Here is a 20,629-nt window from a genome sequence, read left to right as displayed (position 1 = left end):
AACAATGATCTGTAATCATTACCTGAATGTGATGCAATATAGGCAAACAAGAGGAAATCAAATGCATTATAGATGCTACACACTCTTTTTGAACTGATATTCCAATAAGCATGTCAAGGAATAGAACTTGGTAACTGAGTTACCAAGAAGTGCATCAAGGAACAGAACATTTCTCTGCTTTCTGACAGCTGTTATTAATCTGCTAAAGACTTGTGATTTTTTGTCTAACCCAAAGCCATAGTAACCAGAAAGGTTCTTCTTTACTTCAGGCTTTGCTATGGGTGTTTCACTGTGAAGAATGATTAATTCATCCAGAAAGTTCTTTGCTCTGTATGTTACTTGTTCCCTTTTCTTCTCAATCTTAAATTGAAATGCCCTGCACTCAGTTCTGTACTGCAGCACTTATTACACGTGGGAACCACAGCATGAAAGGAAACAAATGTCTTCTGAATTCCAGAGTAGCTGCTACTTAACTTCATTACTTGATTAAGTTAATAATAGGAGTGTGCACACTAAGTCAGAACAAACAAACAACTTGCATGCAATAATACACACATATCGAATGCCAGCTCTTCCTTCAGTCTCAGTGGTGATAAGAATCTCTCTACTACTCATTCTCTAGGTTGAAACAAATTGAAACCCTCTCCTGGTACTTCTACTTTTCAGGCATCAACATGTTCAATTCAGATTGTAACATTAAGGTTTGTATTTCACAGAGAAGTTTTAAGGAAGTTAATTTTCACCACTACTCTGCCAATCCTATGTTAAAAAAGCAACCCAGAAATCAACAAAGCTCTGGAAAGATGAAGCCTACTTCCTCCAAAAAGCTATGTGTAAATGTCTCAGAGCACGGACTAGGAATGCTACAGCTGCAGAATCATAGAATCAACCAGGTTGGAAGAGACCTCCAAGATCACCCAGTCCAACCTAGCACCCAGCCCTAGCCAGTCAACCCTACACAAGCACGCATGGGGTTGGAAAGTAGCCTCTGCTCATTCAAGAATGCTGTGATTCTTGCAGTCTCAGGCTGGAACAACCTCTGAGATTTTTCATGCTCCACAGGCAATAGAATTTTTTTTTTTTTTTTTTTGCTATACATACCTTTATTTTTTCATTCAAAGGGTATCATACAGGTTAGGCTTTTCCTGGGGTTATCCAGTATGCTCATTTTTGTGTTGTCTCACATTACTGAGATGTGGTGGTAGGTAAATTAACCTCTAAAATGTTAGGGAAGTTGTCCTGCATTGATGTAATTTTGCTTACCTGTCACTCCAAGCCTGTTAAAGTCTCAGAAAATACGTGGTTCCTCCTTAAGCCACAAGGGACAGCACCTGCTTGGGTTTGGGGAACTCCTGGGGCCTTCCTCCTGCTTCCATGCCCTCATGCTGGAGCCAGCTTCTTGGTGGAAAGACTGGCAGAATAAGAATTAGAGAGCTGACAGACTTCTAGGTAACAAGATTCTTTGAGTGTTAGAGAAATTGAAACTCGTGTTGCTATGGGGGAAAAAAATGCTCTATATATAAAGTGGCCTAGAACATGACTGATAGATAGTAAGCTGAAGATGAGCCAGCAGTGTGCCCAGGTGGCCAAGAGAGCCAATGGTATCCTGGCCTGTCTCATGAAGTGTGGCCAGTAGGACATGGGAGGTTATTCTTCCCCTGTACTCAGCACTGGTCAGACCACACCTTGAGTGCTGTGTCCAGTTCTGGGCCCCTCAATTCAAGAAAGATGTTGAGGTGCTGGAACATGTCCAGAGAAGGGCAACAAAGCTGGTGGGGGGCCTAGAGCACAAATCCTATGAGGAGAGGCTGAGGGAGCTGGGCCTGTGTAGCCTGGAGAAGAGGAGGCTCAGGGGTGATCTTATTACTGTCTACAACTACCTGAAGGGGCATTGTAGCCAGCTGGGGGGTGGCCTCTTCTCCCAGGCAACCAGCAACAGAACAAGGGGATACAGTCTCAAGTTGTGCCTGGGTAGATATAGGCTGGATATTAGGAAGAAGTTCTTCACAGAGAGAGTGATTTCCCATTGGAATGGGCTGCCCGGGGAGGTGGTGGAGGCACCGTCCCTGGGGGTCTTCAAGAAAAGACTGGATGAGGCACTTAGTGCCATGGTCTGGTTGACTGGCTAGGGCTGGGTGCTAGGTTGGACTGGATGATCTTGGAGGTCTCTTCCAACCTGGTTGATTCTATGATTCTATGACATTCATAGAAATGAGCTGGGAGTCTTGCAACTGAAAGACCCTGGTGCTAGCCAGGCAAGAAATAGGACACTTGTTGGACTCTGAAGTTGTTCTGAAAAAAAAACAAAAACCAAAAAAAGTTAATAAAGCCAGACAGGATAAATATGCCAGCCAGAAATATGAGAACAGCATTAAGGATGTAAAACCATGAACATTTCCAATTTGTCAAACCAGTAAAGAAGCATTCCACCTTCCTTTCCACACAAGCCGATGGCAGCGCTGCAGGAAATCTGGGCCTCCCAGTTTAGGAGGGACATTGAGATGCTTGAGTGTGTCCAGAGAAGGGCAACGAGGCTGGGGAGAGGCCTTGAGCACAGCCCTATGAGGAGAGGCTGAGGGAGCTGGGGTTGTTTAGCCTGGAGAAGAGGAGGCTCAGGGGTGACCTTATTGCTGTCTACAACTACCTGAGGGGTGGTTGTAGCCAGGAGGTTGCTCTCTTCTCTCAGGTGGCCAGCACCAGAACAAGAGGACACAGCCTCAGGCTACGCCAGGGAAAATTTAGGCTGGAGGTGAGGAGAAAGTTCTTCACTGAGAGAGTCATTGGACACTGGAATGGGCTGCCCGGGGAGGTGGTGGAGTCGCTGTCCCTGGAGCTGTTCAAGCCAGGGTTGGACGTGGCACTTGGTGCCATGGTCTAGCCTTGAGCTCTGTGGTAAAGGGTTGGACTTGATGATCTGTGAGGTCTCTTCCAACCCTGATGATACTGTGTGATACTGTGTGAAATCCTGCCAAGAAGTAATTATTATCAAACTCTGTGTTCAGAGCAGAGGAGATGTTTTCAAGTCACTAAAGCTAACAACATATCTTCAGCAAGCTGCATGAAAATGATCAAACTGAAGGAATTCATCTGAGTTCAAATGAAAGGAGAGGCTTCATGTAGAGAGCATGCTGCCAAGTGCAAGGTTAAAATGGTCCACAAGACCAGATAAAACTTTGACATAGGAATTCAATCCATCTTTAACACATAAAGATGATTAACTCATAAAGATAACTAACTCCATTCTGCCCCCATGCCACCCAGAAGCTATGGCTGGAGCAAGTGTGTCTTATATAGCTTTGTAGACGTGCTTCAGCAGTATTAACAGGGCACTATGTGGGTAACTTGAAAGGGTTCTAACTTCTTTACCCTCCTCTACTCTTGGAGAAAATAAGAAGAGGTATATTGCCCGATTAAAAGCAACAGCACAAAACATGATTAGCTTCTGACACCTTCAACAGCAGTCTTCAAAGACTCCGTAACACTGCCTTCACATCTTCAGAATGGGCCTACATCTTAGTCATAGAATCAACCAGGTTGGAAGAGGCCTCCAAGAGCATCCAGTCCAACCTAGCACCCAGCCCTAGACAGTCAACCAGACCATGGCACTAAGTGCCTCATCCCGGCTTCTCTTGAACACCTCCAGGGATGGCGACTCCACCACTTCCCTGGGCAGCCCATTCCAATGTCAATCACTCTCTCTGGGAAGAACTTCCTCCTAACCTCCAGGCTATACTTCCCCGGGCACAGCTTGAGACTGTGTCCCCTTGTTCTATTGCTGGTTGCCTGGGAGAAGAGACCAACCCCACCTGGCTACAGCCTCCCCTCAGGTAGTTGTAGAGAGCAGTAAGATCACCCCTGAGCCTCCTCTTCTCTAGGCTAAACAACCCCAGCTCCCACAGTCTCTCCAGGCCACCTCATTTGCACAGAAAGCATGTTAGTACCTCAGCTGTTCATGTTAAAAACATGTCCATTGCTCCTAATGAAACTGGCATGCTCTTGTGCAGACTTCTGACCTGTGTGAGAACAACAGAACTCTTGAGCTGCAGTTTACCAGCTTGCTCATCTCTCTGCATTTGTGAGCTTAGAGCAACAGGGAGCTGGTGCTTTACACAAAAGCAGAGATCTGGAAAACCCTGTCACAGATGTGAATGGTTCAAACTTAAGGAATGAAAAGATAATCCCAAAAGGAAAAAAGCAACCACCTTAATACTGCTTGTATTAATGGGTCTGAACTGTTATTAGTGGAAGTCTCTCAAAGATGTAATTGTGAGGCCTCCTCCACCCTTATTTGCAGTTAAATTCTACCTGTGCAGTGCAGACAAAACAATCACAACAAAATCTCCCTGTCCCAGATCAGCCTGTACAATCAAAGTACCACAGGCCAAGCTACCATCTGACTAGTTCTTTTGCCTGCTAAACTTCTTTCCTGTGGCAGAGGTCAAAAACGGGCCTGGAGACATCACCCTAAGGATATTCCTCTCCACACCTGAACATCCACTCAATGCCTCCAGCTTTCTCTAAGGCTGGACTAAATGAGTAAGAGTAACACTCAGGTAACGCCATCACATCTGGGTGGGAAGAACATCAACTATAGCACAGATGTTTACCTTCAGGCAGATGGAGAAAGTCAAAAAGAGCAATAGAATCATAGAATCAACCAGGTTGAAAGAGACCTCCAAGATCATCCAGTCCAACCTAGCACCCAGCCCTAGCCAGTCAACCAGACCATGGCACTAAGTGCTTCATCCAGGCTTTTCTTGAACACCTCCAGGAACGGTGCCTCCACCACCTCCCCGGGCAGCCCATTCCAATGCCAATCATTCTCTCTGTGAAGAACTTCCTCCTAACATCCAGCCTATACCTACCCTGGCATATCTTGAGACTGTGTCCCCTTGTTCTATTGCTGGTTGCCTGGGAGAAGAGGCCACCCCCCAGCTGGCTACAATGCCCCTTCAGGTAGTTGTAGACAGCAATGAGGTCACCCCTGAGCCTCCTCTTCTCCACGCTGCACACCCCCAGCTCCCTCAGCCTCTCCTCATAGGATTTGTCACAGCTGTGGTGGCCCAGAAAGTGCCAAACCTTCCTGGCAATGTGCAATCTAAGCAGCATTATTCACACAGGTAGTATACCTACATCTGATTTACTGTAGGTCTCACCTAGAAACACACCTGGGAAGGACACCTACCAGGGAAATATAAAATATCTTGTTTGCTTAACATCAGCTGTGGCTGGTGGATTTAGTGCCCTTTTGGGGAGGCCACTTGACCCCACCCCAAGACTTCCTATCCCACCGAAGCAATGGGAGGGCCTCGGGTACCAGAAACGCCAGGGCCCAAACCGTGCAGGAAGTGGCTGCGGCCACACAGCCCTGGCTGCAGGTGTCCCAGCCCCTGCAGACGACGAGCCGGCGAGCAGAGCCTCAGGAAGCTCAAGCCTTCCAGGCCGGGAAAGGCGAGCAGACGTGCCCCTGCTCCTCGTCGGCGCAGACGAGGCCCTCCGCCCACCCACGGAAGCGGAGCGGAAGCCTCGGCGGGCCCCACCCGCGGCAGCACCGGCCTGGCGGGGCCGGACGCGGCCCTCCTGCGTCCTTTCTGCCGCGAAGCTCTGCAGGAAGCCGTGAGGACACTGCCCGCTCTCCACGCTTACTGCTGCTGCGCGCTGCTCCCCTCCCGGCCCTTGCGAGGGGACGAGAGGTGTAGCAGCGAAACAGGCCTCAGCACGGCGCTCGGCAGCGCCTCTGTCGCCGGCGCGCAGCGCTCCGCACAGCCACCGCCCACCGGCACCTGGCCCGGCCCCGCCCGGCGCTCCCCGCCCCGGGCCGCGGCAGGGGGCGGGCCTGGAGGGCGAGGCCTGCGTGCTGGATGGGAACCCGCCGCCCCGGTGCGCGCTGAGGTCTGGGCTGTGCGGGACAAATGCGGAGGAGTGCGGGCTGTGCTCGCCAACGCTCCGCGGCCACGGGGGACGCTAGACAGCTGCGGCCGCCCAGCTCGGGTCCAGAGCGATTCCGCCCCGCCGGGAAGTCGGGTGCCTGAGCGGGGCCTCTCCAGGCTTTGGCAGAGCAGAGCGGCGTGTGCTTGGAGGAAGGTGCCGGGTCCTCCCCCCCTGCCCGCCCTGCTGCTTCATGCCGGCGGCGGCGCCGAGCAGGGCTGGCGCCCGGCGCTGAGAGGCCGCAGCTGGGCGAGACGATGGCCAAATGGCTGAACAAGTACTTCAGCCTGGGCAATAACACCACCAAGAGCAGCCCGCAGCCGCCGCGGCCCGACTACCGAGAGAAACGCAACGGTGCCGGCAGCGCGCCCCGCCCCGACAGGCCGCCGCACCTCTACCTTCACCACCACACCTCGCCTGGCTTCCCGCACCGCCGCGTGTGCGACGACACCAGCGACCTGCTCCGCGCCTACCGAGCCCAGAAGGACCGCGATTTCGAGGACCCGTACAGCGGGCCCGGCTCGTCCCTGCTCAAGCTGCGTGCCATGTGCCGCCCAGACTGTTCCGCGTCTGAGGACGTGGGCGAGGTGAGCCCCAAGGTGTTCTCCTCCTCGTCGTGCTGCGCCGCGCCCCCTGCCACCCGTGCGGCCGGCTCCCTGCACCTGTTTCGCAGCTACAGCGAGCGCGGCCCGGCGACTCCACCCGACGTGAAGTACATCTCCCCCAGGCACCGGCTTATCAAGGTTGAGAGCGGCACGGATGGCATAGGCAAGAAGCTGAACAAGGGGTCCAAGCAGCCGGCGACGTCCGTCCCCTCTGACATGAAAGATAAAGTAAGTGTGTTCCTGCTCTTGCCCCTGTAGACCAGGTGGTAGGAGTGGGGCTATGTGAGCCGCTGAAAGGAGGCTAGCTTCTGTTTGAATACGTGTGGGGCGGCCACTGCTCTCCATCGTGCTTCACTAGGTTGCATGACCTTTTTAATATCTCGGGGCAGGGCGGGCCTGTGTAAGGCTAGCACACGAAGTGTCTTGTCTTGTCCACTGGGCTTTCAAACTCATCTCCCTTCAGATAGATTGAGTTTGCAGGTAAGCTTAGCCCTGCTCTGGGACACGGTGCCCAGTGCCAACCTCAGGAGTAGTTCCAAGGCTCTTGAGTTGGCATTCTACTGCAGAACAGGACGTGAGTCTCTGAGCTGGTACTTGGGGAGCACTAGAGTCATAGAATCATAGAATCAACCAGGTTGAAAGAGACCTCCAAGATCATCCAGTCCAACCTAGCACCCAGCCCTAGACAGTCAGCTAGACCATGGCACTAAGTGCCTCATCCAGGCTTTTCTTGAACACCTCCAGGGACGGTGCCTCCACCACCTCCCTGGGCAGCCCATTCCAATGCCAATCACTCTCTCTGTGAAGAACTTCCTCCTAACATCCAGCCTATACTTTCCCCGGCACAACTTGAGACTGTGTCCCCTTGTTCTATTGCTGGTTGCCTGGAAGAAGAGGCCACTCCCCACCTGGCTACAGCCTCCCTTCAGGTAGTTGTAGACAGCAATGAGGTCTGCCCTGAGCCTCCTCTTCTCCAGGCTAAACACGCCCAGCTCCCTCAGCCTCTCCTCATAAGGTTTGTGTTCCAGGCCCCTCACCAGCTTTGTTGCCCTTCTCTGGATGACACAAAATTGTCACCTCATCCCCTCTGCATGCAGTATGGAGCAGTCATATATAAAGCAATATGAAAAAATAAGAATCTGATGCCATCATGCATTGGGCTGTCGTTTTTAAGGAGATCATTTGTCACACATTTAGCAGTAAGTTCTTTGCCCCCTAATTCAGTGTCAAAAGCAAAGTTGTCCAAAGCCTTCTCTGAGAACAGCATCACAACTTCTGTGATAACTGTTTTTCCAACTGGCAGGTACCTGAAGCAAAATCTGTAGCTGCTGTCTCGGTTGTGAGTGTCCTCCAGTCTTCTACTGGTTGCACTGTACAAATATTAGCAAAATGCTGTAGTTACAACACTGGAAAATGCTGGGCTAAGGAATTTGGGTTATAGCTAGGAAGCTTTGTGATGGAAAGTGGTGTTAATTATTTTATGAGCACAGTACATGCACTCCTACCTCTGCTGGTCCTGTGACTACAGGCCTTTTTTTTTTATTATTTGCTACATTAAAAGTTAATATTTCTCCATTTTGTAAATCAGCATTTACGACTTCAGTGTAACAGTCACATCAGAGGAATCCTAAGCATGTCCTGAATGTTATCAATTTAAACGATCTGTTTGTACATGTTTAATTGCGTAGTAGGATTGCATCGAGTAGTGTCACACTTCCATGGCAACTCGATAAACTATATCCTGTCCAGGTGGAATTCCAAAGAAATCAGCCTATGATGGCAATGATACAAGATTAAAAGCCTGAAATTTACTGTGGTGTCATTTTAACTGTGATTGAGTCCAGCATCAGTAAGTTTGCAGATGACACCAAGCTAGGAGCAGGTGTTGATCTGTTGGAAGGTAGGAGAGCCCTGCAGAGGGACCTGGACAGGCTGGATAGGTGGGCAGAGGGCAATGAGATGAGATTTAACAAGGCCAAGTGCAGGGTTCTGCACCTTGGCCACAACAGCCAAGTGCAGGGTTCTGCACTTTGGCCACAACAACCCCAAGCAGTGCTACAGGCTGGAGACTGAGTGGCTGGAAAGCAGCCAAGAGGAAAGGGACCTGGGGGTACTGATAGATAGTAGCTGAAGATGAGCCATCAGTGTGCCCAGGTGGCCAAGAGAGCCAATGGCATCCTGGCCTGCATCAGGAACAGTGTGGCCAGCAGGACAAGGGAGGTTATTCTTCCCCTGTACTCAACACTGGTCAGGCCACATCTTGAGTGCTGTGTCCAGTTCTGGGCCCCTCAGTTCAAGAGAGATGTTGAGGTGCTGGAAGGTGTCCAGAGAAGGGCGACAAAGCTGGTTGAGGGGCCTGGAACACAAAGCCTATGAGGAGAGGCTGAGGGAGCTGGGGGTGTTTAGCCTGGAGAAGAGGAGGCTCAAGGGTGACCTCATTGCAGTCTACAACTACCTGAAGGGAGGTTGTAGCCAGGTGGGGGTTGGCCTCTTTTCCCAGGCAACGAGCAATGGAACAAGGGGACACAGTCTCAAGTTGTGCTAGGGGAGGTCTGGGCTGGATGTTAGGAGGAAGTTCTTCACAGAGAGAGTGATTGGCATTGGAATGGGCTGCCCAGGGAGGTGGTGGAGTCACCGTCCCTGGAGGTGTTCAAGAAAAGCCTGGCTGAGGCACTTAGTGCTATGGTCTGGTTGACTGGCTAGGGCTGGGTGCTGGGTTGGACTGGATGATCTTGGAGGTCTCTTCCAACCTGATTGATTCTATGATTCTAATTCCTGATTGGAAGTAACTTTGGTGTAAGTGATTCAGTGTATCACCGTGTTTGTCTCTTCACTTGCTGATGTTGATACTATGTATTTGCATCCAGCAACTTGACAGAGACAGTAACTGCTTCGAGCAAAATACTTACACATGCAGTCGTGGGCTTTTCATTGACGTTTTGTTTTGTTTCTTTGCTGTCTTTTAATATAGGGTAAGGTTTTAAATAATAATAATTAAAAAAAACCCAACAACAAACAAAACCAATAAAAAACAAGCCTCATTATATTTTATTATATTCAAAGCAGAAACTACATCTGTTGCTAGGTAACCTGCTACTTTCTGTGGTCATAAATCTGTGTGATGGTCCCAAGCCCTTACAGTTTCTGCTAAAAACAGGTACCAAACACTTGTGTCCCGGTCACATTCTCTGTTTCGAGAGACAGAACTACAAGCAGGGCAGTCTTCACATATCTGCCAACTAAAATCATCCTTTCACTTCAAAAGCTGTGTGAGCTCCTGAAAGGACTCGGTCGTGGGGGCTATCTTTATGTGCCATTGGTTCAGCTACGTTGTTTCGGCCAGTTGCTGAGAACGAGTGCTTCAAAACTCAGCAGAGAAGCATTACTTCTCGGCATGCAGAGGGTTTCCTGAGGTTTTCTCTTGGAAACAAACGCCAGAGGAGCTGAGAGAGAACTGCCAGGAATCGGCAGCTCTTCTGGTAGAAGGAGACGAGTCGTGGGCGTTGCCAGGGCAATGGTGACCACACGCACGCCTATAAAAGAAACCCTCAGGAAGCACAGTGACCAGGTTGCTGCACACTGAGCAGACAAACAGGGTGTGTAGGACATCAGCCAGGGTGTGGCACAGCAGGTTGGCAACTGTGTGCAGAAGGGCAGGCAAGGAAGGCGCTGACGCTTGGCTGGCTCGACCAGGGCACGATGGTATTTGCCTAGCAGAACGCTGTAGTGTTCCTGAGCCCTACACTGCTAGGTCTGGAGATCAGGTGGGAACACTCTGTCACCCAAGTGACAAGTTGTGGGGTGTACCTCTCTTCTTCTGTCAGGGTCAAATGGAAGCCTGAGGGAGGTGTGCCCGGGTATAGAAATCATATAATTGTTTTAACTGGAAAGGACCTTTAAGATCATCAGGTCCAGCCATTGTTTAACTCTACCAAGTCTGGTGTTAAACCTGTGTCCCTTAGCACCACATCTGTGCATCTTCTAAATGCCTCCAGGGATGGTAATTCATACCTTTGTTCAGCCAACCTGGAACCTGTTCTGGAGATGGATAACACTTTCAGTAAAGAAATTTCTTCTAATATCTTATTTAAACCTCCTCTGGTGCCGTTTGAGGTAACTTCCTCTTATATTATCGCTTTTTACTAGGGGGAAAAGACCAGCACCCACCTCCCTACAGCCTCCTTTCAGGAATTGTAGAGAGCAATAAAGTCTCCCCTTAGCCTCATTCTCTCCATACCAAACAACTCTCAGCTTCTCTTTTAAGACCTGTTCTCCAGAATCTTCATGAGCTTTATTGGTCTTCTCTAGATCTGCTCCAGCAACTTAATGTCTGTCTTGCAGTGAGTCTCCCAAAACTGAACAGAATACTCAAGGTGTGGCTTCACCAGTGGTGAGTGCAGGAGGAGAATCACTTCCACAGTCCTGCTTATCACACTATTCCTAAGTACAGGACAGGATACTGTTGCCCTGGGTGATGTTCAGCCAGCTGTTGATCAGCATGCCCAGGTCCTTCTCTGGTGGGCAATTTCCCAGACAGTCTTCTTTCCCAAGCTTTTAGTATTGTGACCAAAGTGCATGGCATGGCACTTGGCCTTGTTCAGTCTCATACAGTTGGCCTTGGCCCAAAGATGTAGCCTGTCCAGGTCCTTCTCTAGAGCCTTGCTATGCTCAAGTAGATCAGTACTTCCTCCCATGTAAAAAACATCCACAGTCTTCTTCTTGTTCATGATGTGAGTTTTCTTGTCATAGAAGTCAATTAGGTTCAGTAAGCAGAACCTGTCTTTCATGAACCCATGCTGACTGGGCCTGATCACCTTCTTGCTCTGCACATGCTGCATAAAGGCACTCATGGTGACCTACTCCATGAACTGGCCTTTCACTGAGGTCAGATTGACAGGTCTGAAGTTCCCTGGGTCTTTCTTACAGCCCTTCTTGTTACTGGGCATCACATTTGCCCATCTCTAGTTGTCTGGTAGCCAGGACTGCTAGTAAATGATGAAAAGTGGGTTGGAAACACTTCCACCAATTCCATCAGTACTCAGGGTGTATGGCACCCAGCCCCATGAACTTGTGTGTGTCTGAGCGGTGCAACAGCTCACTAGCCATCTCCTCTTAGACAATGAGGACTTCATTCTCCTCCCTGTCCCTATTTTCCAGCTCAGAGGACTGGGTATCCGGCAAACACACGGTTCTGCTACTAAAGACTAAGGCAAAGAATGTATTGAGTACTTCAGTCTTTTCCTCATCCTTGACTACTATGTTCCCTCCTGTGTCTAATATTGGACAGAGATTCTCCTTAGTCCTCTTTCTGCTGCAATATATATTTGTAGAGACATTCCTTGTTTTCTTTAACACCTGAAACCAAATTAATTTCCAGCTGGACTTTGGCCCTTTTAATGTTCTCCCTGCACAGCCCCAGCTCAACATGGTAGTTTCATTAACAGCACATGCCCTTTCTTCCAATAGCCATAACCCCTTCTTTTTTACCATGGAGTTGGAATCAGATCTCTCTGTTCAGCTAGGCTGGCTGTCTTCCCTGCTGACTCATCTTGTGGAACATGGGGATGATCTGTTTCTGCACATTTAAGACTTCAGTTTTTTGAAGAATGTCCAGCCTTCCTGGACTACTTTCTGTTCTGCCTCCCAGTACTTCTGGGATTGCTTCCTCTCTGCATTTCCAGCAGACATTGAGGAAGACAAGTCCCTCATGAGAGCAAGGGTGAGTGATTGTAAGGCTTTATCCTGGTTGAGCAGTCTGTAACAGATTTCCACCATGATATCTGATGTGATATGGTAAATCCTGGGAGCAATTTTTCCACTGTGAGAATTGAACAAGAACTGGGACCCTTTAGCTTGCAGAAGTGGAGACTGAGGTGTGACCTCATTAATGTTTGTGAACGAGTAAAGGGTGAATGCCAAGAGCATGGAGCTAGGCTCTACTTAGTGATGCCCAATGACAGGACAAAGGGCCATAGGTGAAAGTTGAGGCATAGGAGGTTCCATGTAAACATGAGGAGGAATTTTATCCCTGTGAGGGTGACAGAACACTGGAACAGGCTGACTAGAGGGGTTGTGGAGTCTCTCTTTCTGGAGATATTAACAATCCCACTGGGCCCATTCTTTTGTGATCTGCTATAGGAGATCCTGCTCTGCAGGGGAGTTGGACTGAATGTGTTTTCGAGGTCCCTTCCAGCCCCTGTCATGATGTGATTCTGTGTGTCAAAGGTAGATATGGATCAGAAGCCTGCAACTTAGGAGAAACTGAAAACTGCCAAAGGTTCTGAGATTGCAATAGCAAGGTTGAAAGCTGCCCAGAATGCTTGTTGTGTTCTGTTTTGGGAAGAACAAGTGTGCCTGAATCTGTAAATACCTGTTACCCTGCCTCTTTCCCTTCCATCCAGATTATGAAGCTCACACAGAAGTTCTCATGGGACACTCAGTTTCCAGATCCCAGCTGTAGTGTGTGGCACTACACTCTGGGTTAATGAATAGTTGATTTGGCCTTTACATGTCTGTGAAGCTGTATGCACTGAAATACATGATTAGGTGTAATCTGGGCTCACTGAGCTGCACAGCTACTGCTGACAGGCTTCCACTTGGTTTTCAGGGATGATGAAAAATATCAGAGGAAGCACAGGTGCTGCTGAATTGGGCTTGATGTCACTATATGTCTGAGGGTGCTACGTGGTATATGTATCTGTGACATATGGAATTGATTTTAACTGCTGACCTGGTGTGAGTAAGGAGACACTAAATTGTGGCATACAAGGAGTAGAAATCAAGTCCAGGAGCAATTTCAGTTGAAAGCCCTGAGCCATGATGTAGGGAGCTTGACCAATCAGTAAGGAAAGCTTGTCTTAGGATTGTTTTCCCCTGGTCTGTTGTGGATTGAGTGGTGGGCTATAATGTCTCTCTGCTCCATTAAATAGGCTTAAGTAAAGCTGAGCACCAAACTGGAGAGTGGGAAGCTCTGGAGTGACTTTCCACGTGGGACACTGCAACTCAGTGAGTCCTGAGCTGTGCAGGGAAATATGCTAATCCAACAGAGTTTTCCATCATCATTGCACTATTAGGAACATTTTCAGGGAGTCTGTGGCTGGTCATTCTTTGGCACTAGGTCTACAGAAGTCGTGTGGTAATAGACAGCTGTTGCTGGCTTATATCAAGGTTATTGTATTGGGCTTGCATCACAGAGTGGCTCTCTTGCAGCTGGAAAGTCTGCACAGAGGCTCTTCTACCAATCTGAAGTTAAGAGCATTTAGCGTATTGGAGAACTCTGTGTACTTCTATTGCTGAAGGGAAGGTGGAAAGGGGCACAAACTCTGCAGTGGCAGCTGGAAGTGAAACACTCTGACACCAGAAGTGGCCATCTTTGTGCAAACTTCTGGGCAGAACAGCAGGATGTTGGCTTTGTTTCTCTTTACTGGGTCATAGGCTAGAGTTACACATCTGGGGCTTCTCAGAACCAGCAGAAGGATATATCTCCTTCTGTCTCTGTTCAGCTTCCTCATGCAAAAAGAGCAGATGTATGGCTCCTCTACTGCTGCTTAGCAGGTTGCTGTCTTGTCTTTGAAAGGTTAGGTGGACTGCAGGGATGCTCCTGTAAGGATATTGCTGCATGCAGTACCTTTCCAGCCCTAGCACTGGCATGCTCCTTACAAGCTTTCCTTGTATGTTTTGTGGTTAGTTTACCTCTTACTGCTTCTGCATGAGTTCACCACTTAATCTTTCTACTCCAAAAAGCCAGCTGTGGGAAAGTAAGTAATCCATCGCTTTTACATGTCTTTGCTGACTCAGCAGTGATGACTTTGACCTAGTTCCAGCAGCTGATGACTACATGGAGACAGAAAAGAAAGCTGAATGCTGTGGGTGAAGTTCATACTCTTGCAGTATCTGTAGATTGCTATGTCACATATGAAGATGTTGAAGATGTTAGAGTATTCTTTGTTAAAGTTCAATTTGCATCTGTGAACAAGCTGACCTTACAAAAATTATAAGAGAAGAAAATTATAGTAGTAATAGTGAGATATGTTCCTATGATTACACTTTCTTTTGTGTTTTATGTTTGAACAGCAATTCCAATTAAAGTCTTAAGGTGGATACAGCTAATAAATGTTGGAGGTGGGGAGGTATATTGTTTAACCTCAAAAGGTAATAACAATCTCACATGGCTAGATGTGGGGTAAGGCTAAATTAGATAGTGAAAGGGAAAAAAAAAATATCTAAAAATGAAAGCAGTGTTGAAGTTTGCACAGATGGCAAATGAAGGTAGGAGAAAAGAGTCAAAGTGCCAACAGAGGATCTGTTGCCTCATGGGTTCTAACTTAAAATACAAGTGATAGTTACATTGTGGACACCATGTATTGCCTGTGGATGGATTATTCTAACTTGCTGAGCCCAGGCCAGGACAGTCCATCAGTGTAGCACCTGCACGCTTTCCATCTGCATGGACACCATAACATCTGTGCTCAGGGTGACCTCATTGCTGTCTTAACTACCTGCAGGGAGGCTGTAGCCAGGTGGGGGTTGATCTCTTCTCCCAGGCATCCAGCAACACAACAAGGGGACACAGTCTCAAGTTGTGCCAGGGGAGGTCTAGGCTGGATGTTAGGAGGAAATTCTGCACTTTGGCCACAACAACCCGAAGCAGCGCTACAGGCTGGGAACGGGGTGGCTGGAGAGCAGCCAGGAGAGGGACCTAGGGGTACTGGTAGATAGTAGCTGAAGATGAGCCAGCAGTGTGCCCAGGGGGCCAAGAGAGCCAATAGCATCCTGGCCTGCATCAGGAACAGTGTGGCCAGTAGGACAAGAGAGGTTATTCTGGCCCTGTACTCAGCACTGGTCAGGCCACACCTTGAGTGCTGCGTCCAGTTCTGGGTCCCTCAATTCAAGAGAGATGTTGAGGTGCTGGAACATGTCCAGAGAAGGGCAACAAGGCTGGTGAGGGACCTGGAACACAAACCCTATGAGGAGAGGTTGAGGGAGCTGGGGTTGTTTAGCCTAGAGAAGAGGAGCCTCAGGGGTGACCTCATTGCTGTCTACAACTACCTGAAGGGAGGTTGTAGCCAGGTGGGGGGCCTTTTGTCCCAAGCAATCAGCAACAGAACAAGAGGACACAGTGTCAAGTTGTGCGAGGGGTAAGTATAGGCTGGATGTTAGGAGGAAGTTCTTCACAGAGAGAGTGATTGGCATTGGAATGGGCTGCCCAGGGAGGTGGTGGAGTCACTGTCCCTGGAGGTGTTCAAGAAAAGCCTGGATGAGGCAATTAGTGCCGTGGTCTAGTTGTCTGGACAGGGCTGGGTGCTAGTTTGGACTGGATGCTCTTGGAGGTTTCTTCCAACCTGGTTGATTCTATGATCTGTGAGTGGAATCCAAATACCTACTTAACCACATCCTCTGATCTCCACGTCCTCTGTCTCTCTGGCGTAAGCATCTTCTGTCAGATCTAAAACTGTTGCTGTGATCTAACAGTTTAAGTAAATTTTGTATTTTCTTCTTACATGTGTTGAAATGATTTGTAAAGTCCTGAAATCTACATTGTGTGCATGCACACATATAAACAAAATGTGATTGCTATAAAAAACGTGTAGTAGTTACTACCTGTTATTTTATATACATAAACATGCATACTGCTGAGAAGGAAATTGTGGACCATCTCTCTTTTGTAGAGTTGCAAAACTTGTATGGGCAAAACCCTGAACAACCTGTTTCATCTCCTGCTTTGAGGAGAAGAGTGGTTTAATTGTTTCAGAGATCTCATGGGACCAAAGTCTTAATGTTAAAAAATTGCCCTGGGGCCTGAGTGTTGCCAACAGACTTATGCCCTTTAAGGACAGTAGTGCAGGATCCAGGTACAGCTCTGTCAAGCTGGAGTGTTTTTCCCCATTTTGTAGATGAATCTATGCAGTAGGTAAATGGATTTAGTCTGCCTCACTCTCTAAAACATGCAGACATCCCTCCATCTGCAAAAGCATGGAAGAATGAATAGGCATTGTTCAGATATATATGTGCATGTATATAGAGCTGGACATGGCTGGTTGAGTCAATAGAAAAGAATTATCACAGTATCACCAAGGTTGGAAGAGACCTCACAGATCATCAAGTCCAACCCTTTACCACAGAGCTCAAGGCTAGACCATGGCACCAAGTGCCACGTCCAGTCCTGCCTTGAACAGCTTCAGGGACGGCGACTCCACCACCTCCCCGGGCAGCCCATTCCAGTGTCCAATGACTCTCTCAGGGAAGAACTTTCTCCTCACCTCCAGCCTAAATCTCCCCTGGTGTAGTTTGAGGCTGTGTCCTCTTGTTCTGGTGCTGGCCACCTGAGAGAAGGGAGCAACCTCCTCCTAGCTACAACCTCCCCTCAGGTAGTTGTATACAGCAATGAAGTCTCCCCTGAGCCTCTTCCTCTCAAGGCTAAACAATCCCAGCTGTGAGGACACTAAAGCAGCACCGAATACTGCTGCTGATCAGGAAGAAGAAATGAACTGTGCTTGCTTCTCTAGACCTTTCACAAAGTGCATGTGTGCAGGAGCTGTGTTAGTGAAGCCTGCATGTGAATGCAGAGGTACTAAGATGCTGCCGAAGCAGCATTACACAATCCTGTTTAAACAGGTGGGCCACCATAAATCCAACTTTGATACTACTGCATAGCAGTACAGATATTATCAGAAGCCTTTCCTTCAAAACTGCTCAGGTAAGAGAAGACATCTGTGTTGTATTTTTTTACACATTCAACTTAAAGCAAATTCAGAAGCAAATTTACCATTAGGACTATTCTAATGTAACAAATTGGTCTTGAAATGCTGTTATTGAATACTGGCTTGGGTGGTGTTTTTTGTTGTTGTGGTTTTTTTTTTATTCTAGCACCTTGCTCCTAGCCCACATCTGTCTCAGAAATGTAGGAACTATCTTCTCCAGTTTGTGCTTTGGTTATATTTTAGACAAGGGATATGTTCCTCTATGGAAATCAAAGCTATCAGTGAGGCCTATTGTTTCTTCCAGGGGCAAAGCTGATGGAGATCTTTGCAACACTCAGATTCAGGAGGAGAAAGAAAGGCTCTATACACAAAGATGACCTAAATTTCTGACTCATTAGCAAGACATGAAAAATCCTCTCATACTCTTCCTGGTCTTTCTGGTGATCCTTTTTAGGTATCAATCAGTGTACAGGTCACTATATTGCAGGTTTTCCAAGGCCATGAATTTACTTTGAAAATTGGCAGTTCTGAGGCCATGAGGAGGATTACCCAACAGGTTCTTTAATGTAGTGCTTCATGAAAGAAAGTGTGAATGAAAACCTTTATTCACTTGGAAAACAAATCCAGACCAAACTTTGCAGTCCTTCTGTATGCAGATTGAGCTTTGTCCAGGTTTCATCATCAGAGACCTTTCTGATTTGGCAGAGGAGAGGCAGATTCATGTCTACCACTCCAAAGGTCAGACCCTGTATGGGACTGCCTACATTTGTAAAACTTCAGCGTGTTTCCACTCCCCTGACTGGCTCTAAGGCAGAGCAGCAGGTACAGCATTAGATCCTGGGTAGCCTGACTAGCTGAGATTTCATGGACAGCTGCATTTGTAGGTGATGGATCACATCCATTCTCTTCTCTTTCCCATCTTGTGTTTGTCAGTCATTAGCATGAAAAATCCATTTGGAGACCAGTTGAACAAGTTTAACCATTTGCCATAGTCCAAGATGTGGGGAGAAGTACTACATCCAGGCCTCAAGCTTAAATCTGTGCTAGCCTTGACCTCTGGACCAAAACAAATGCCTGATTAAGATTAGTTTGCTGGACAGTGGCTGAAAGCTTGTTGGGAAAACAAGCAAACAACCAAAGGACTAACCCAACAACACAAACAAAACCCAACCAACCAATCAAGAAAAACCAACAATCAACAAACCACAACCAACCAAAACTCCACAATTATCCCTCTCTACAACAGCAGTGAACCCTGGTGAACGTGAGTGTATTCTGATTAGCACACATGGGGGAGAGGTGACAGCATTGTGCTCTCACGTTGAATCTTTCCCATATGGCATAGAGGCAATTAAGATCATGATCTGCAGAGCCCCATTTCAGATGAAAGAGATGTAACTGGGATATTCACAGACTTGTGAGTGAAACTTGCATGTAAGTTGCGAAAGCATGTGCTTTGTAAGGATGGCATGAAAGGGTATGAGGAATTCCTACCCTCTGGCATGGCACAAATGTTTTGTTCATTGTGCATACCATGACTAGAATAATCTTGTACCAGAACTCTGTTGTTCTGTTGGAGGGTAGGAGAGCCCTGCAGAAGGACCTGGACAGGCTGGCTGCATGAGTGAGCAGAAGACAATGAGTTGAGATTTAACAAGGCCAAGTGCAGGATTCTACACTTTGGCCACAACAACCCCAAGCAGCACTACAGGTTGGGGAAAGAGTGGCTGAGAGCAGCCAGGAGGAAAGGGACCTGGGGGTACTGGTAGATAGTAGCTGAAGATGAGCCAGCAGTGTGCCCAGGTGGCCAAGAGAGCCAATGGCATCCTGGCCTGCATCAGGAACAGTGTGGCCAGTAGCATGAGGGAGGTTATTCTGCCCCTGTGCTCAAACTGGTCAGGCCACACCTTGAGTGCTGTGTCCAGTTCTGGGCCCCTCAATTCAAGAGAGATGTTGAGATACTGGAATGTGTCCAGAGAAGGGTGACAAAGCTGGTGAGGGGCCTGGAACATAGCTCTATGAAGAGAGGCTGAGGGAACTGGGGATGTGCATCTTGGTGAAAAAGGAGGCTCAGGGGTGACCTCATTGCTCTCTACAATTACCTGAATAGAGGCTACAGCCAAATATGAAATGGGTTTGCTCTCTTGTCCCAAGCAACCAGCAACAGAACAAGGGGACACAGTCTCAAGTTGTGCGAGGGGAGGTCTAGGCTGGATGTTAGGAGGAAGTTGTTGGCAGAGAGAGTGATTGGCATTGGAATGGGCTGCCCAGGGAGGTGGTGGAGTCTCCATCCCTGGAGGTGTTGAAGCAAAGCCTGGATGAGGCACTTAGTGCCATGGTCTAATTGACTGGCTAGGGCTGGGTGCTAGGTTGGACTGGGATGATCTATGAGCTCTCTTCCAACCTGGTTGATTCTATGAGTCTATGATTCATCAAAGGCTTTTTGTGACTTTCACTTACTGCATATAGGCTTGGAAGATGAGCTTGGTCAAAAAGCAATTTGCAGACAGATATCACAAAGACTTGTAGAGAAGGAACCCTTCTCTTAGCTGGGATCTCCAAGAATAGGAAGAAGAATCTTCTATAGTAGGACTGAAAATGAGTTTAGACATTCGCAGTAGGTATGTTGTAATAGACTCAATGAGCACACTCATTTGAGGTTTTAAAACCCTCCAGAATGTTTTGAAATAAGTAGAAAAACTTAAAGCTTCCTGAAAGTGGAGATTTTATAGCTGTTAGCAAGTATTGAACACATAGAAATTTGTCACTGGCCAGCTGCTGTATTTAGGCTGAGAATTATTAAGTTTTAATACATGTGGAAATGGTAGCGGTCACCTGGGGAATCTTCTGCAAGCTCAGAACCCTAAAGGTACTTTTAATAAGGAAATACAGACACACAGCTCCAGGGTGAAGCATTTTGCTGTTGCTGCCTGACTGAGTGCTGAAATGGGTGTTTGTGATTTGTTTGAGGGATTTTGTTTGTTTTTTGTTTTGAGTGGGTGATTGAGGGTTTGTCTTTTTTAAGGGGACATCAAGGTGTGGTCAGGCCACACCTTGAGTACTGTGTCCAGTTCACAGTATCACAGTATCTCCAAGGTTGGAAGAGACCTCACAGATCATCAAGTCCAACCCTTTACCACAGTGCCCAAGGCTAGACCATGGCACCAGTTCTGGGCTTCTCAATTCAAGAGAGAAGTTGAAGTACTGGAATGTGTCCAGAGAAGGGCAACAAAGCTGGTGAGGGGCCAGGAACACAAACCCTATGAGGAGAGGCTGAGGGAGCTGGGGGTGTGCAGCCTGGAGAAGAGGAGTCTCAGCGGTGACCTCATTGCTGTCTACAAGTACCTGAAGGGAGGCTGTAGCCAGGTGGGGGTTGGTCTTGTCTCCCAGACAACC

General features: G+C 48.0%; 1 protein-coding gene across 1 annotated transcript in view; it reads left to right on the top strand.

Annotated features, from left to right (window-relative positions):
• The first annotated feature begins 5,835 nt into the window (after positions 1–5,835).
• Positions 5,836–20,629, top strand: part of SHB (SH2 domain containing adaptor protein B) — an 85,800-nt gene continuing 71,006 nt past the window's right edge. Inside the window, exon 1 of the mRNA XM_064140267.1 lies at positions 5,836–6,761. Within this exon, the coding sequence (XP_063996337.1) occupies positions 6,186–6,761 (576 nt within the window). The 5' untranslated portion in view covers positions 5,836–6,185. The remainder of the gene's footprint in view (positions 6,762–20,629) is intronic.

Source organism: Pogoniulus pusillus, chromosome Z (genome assembly GCF_015220805.1).
Source record: "Pogoniulus pusillus isolate bPogPus1 chromosome Z, bPogPus1.pri, whole genome shotgun sequence".
NCBI classification, from domain to species: domain Eukaryota; kingdom Metazoa; phylum Chordata; class Aves; order Piciformes; family Lybiidae; genus Pogoniulus; species Pogoniulus pusillus.
Note: the sequence above shows the minus strand (reverse complement) of the source record. Positions and strands in the feature narration are given on the sequence as shown.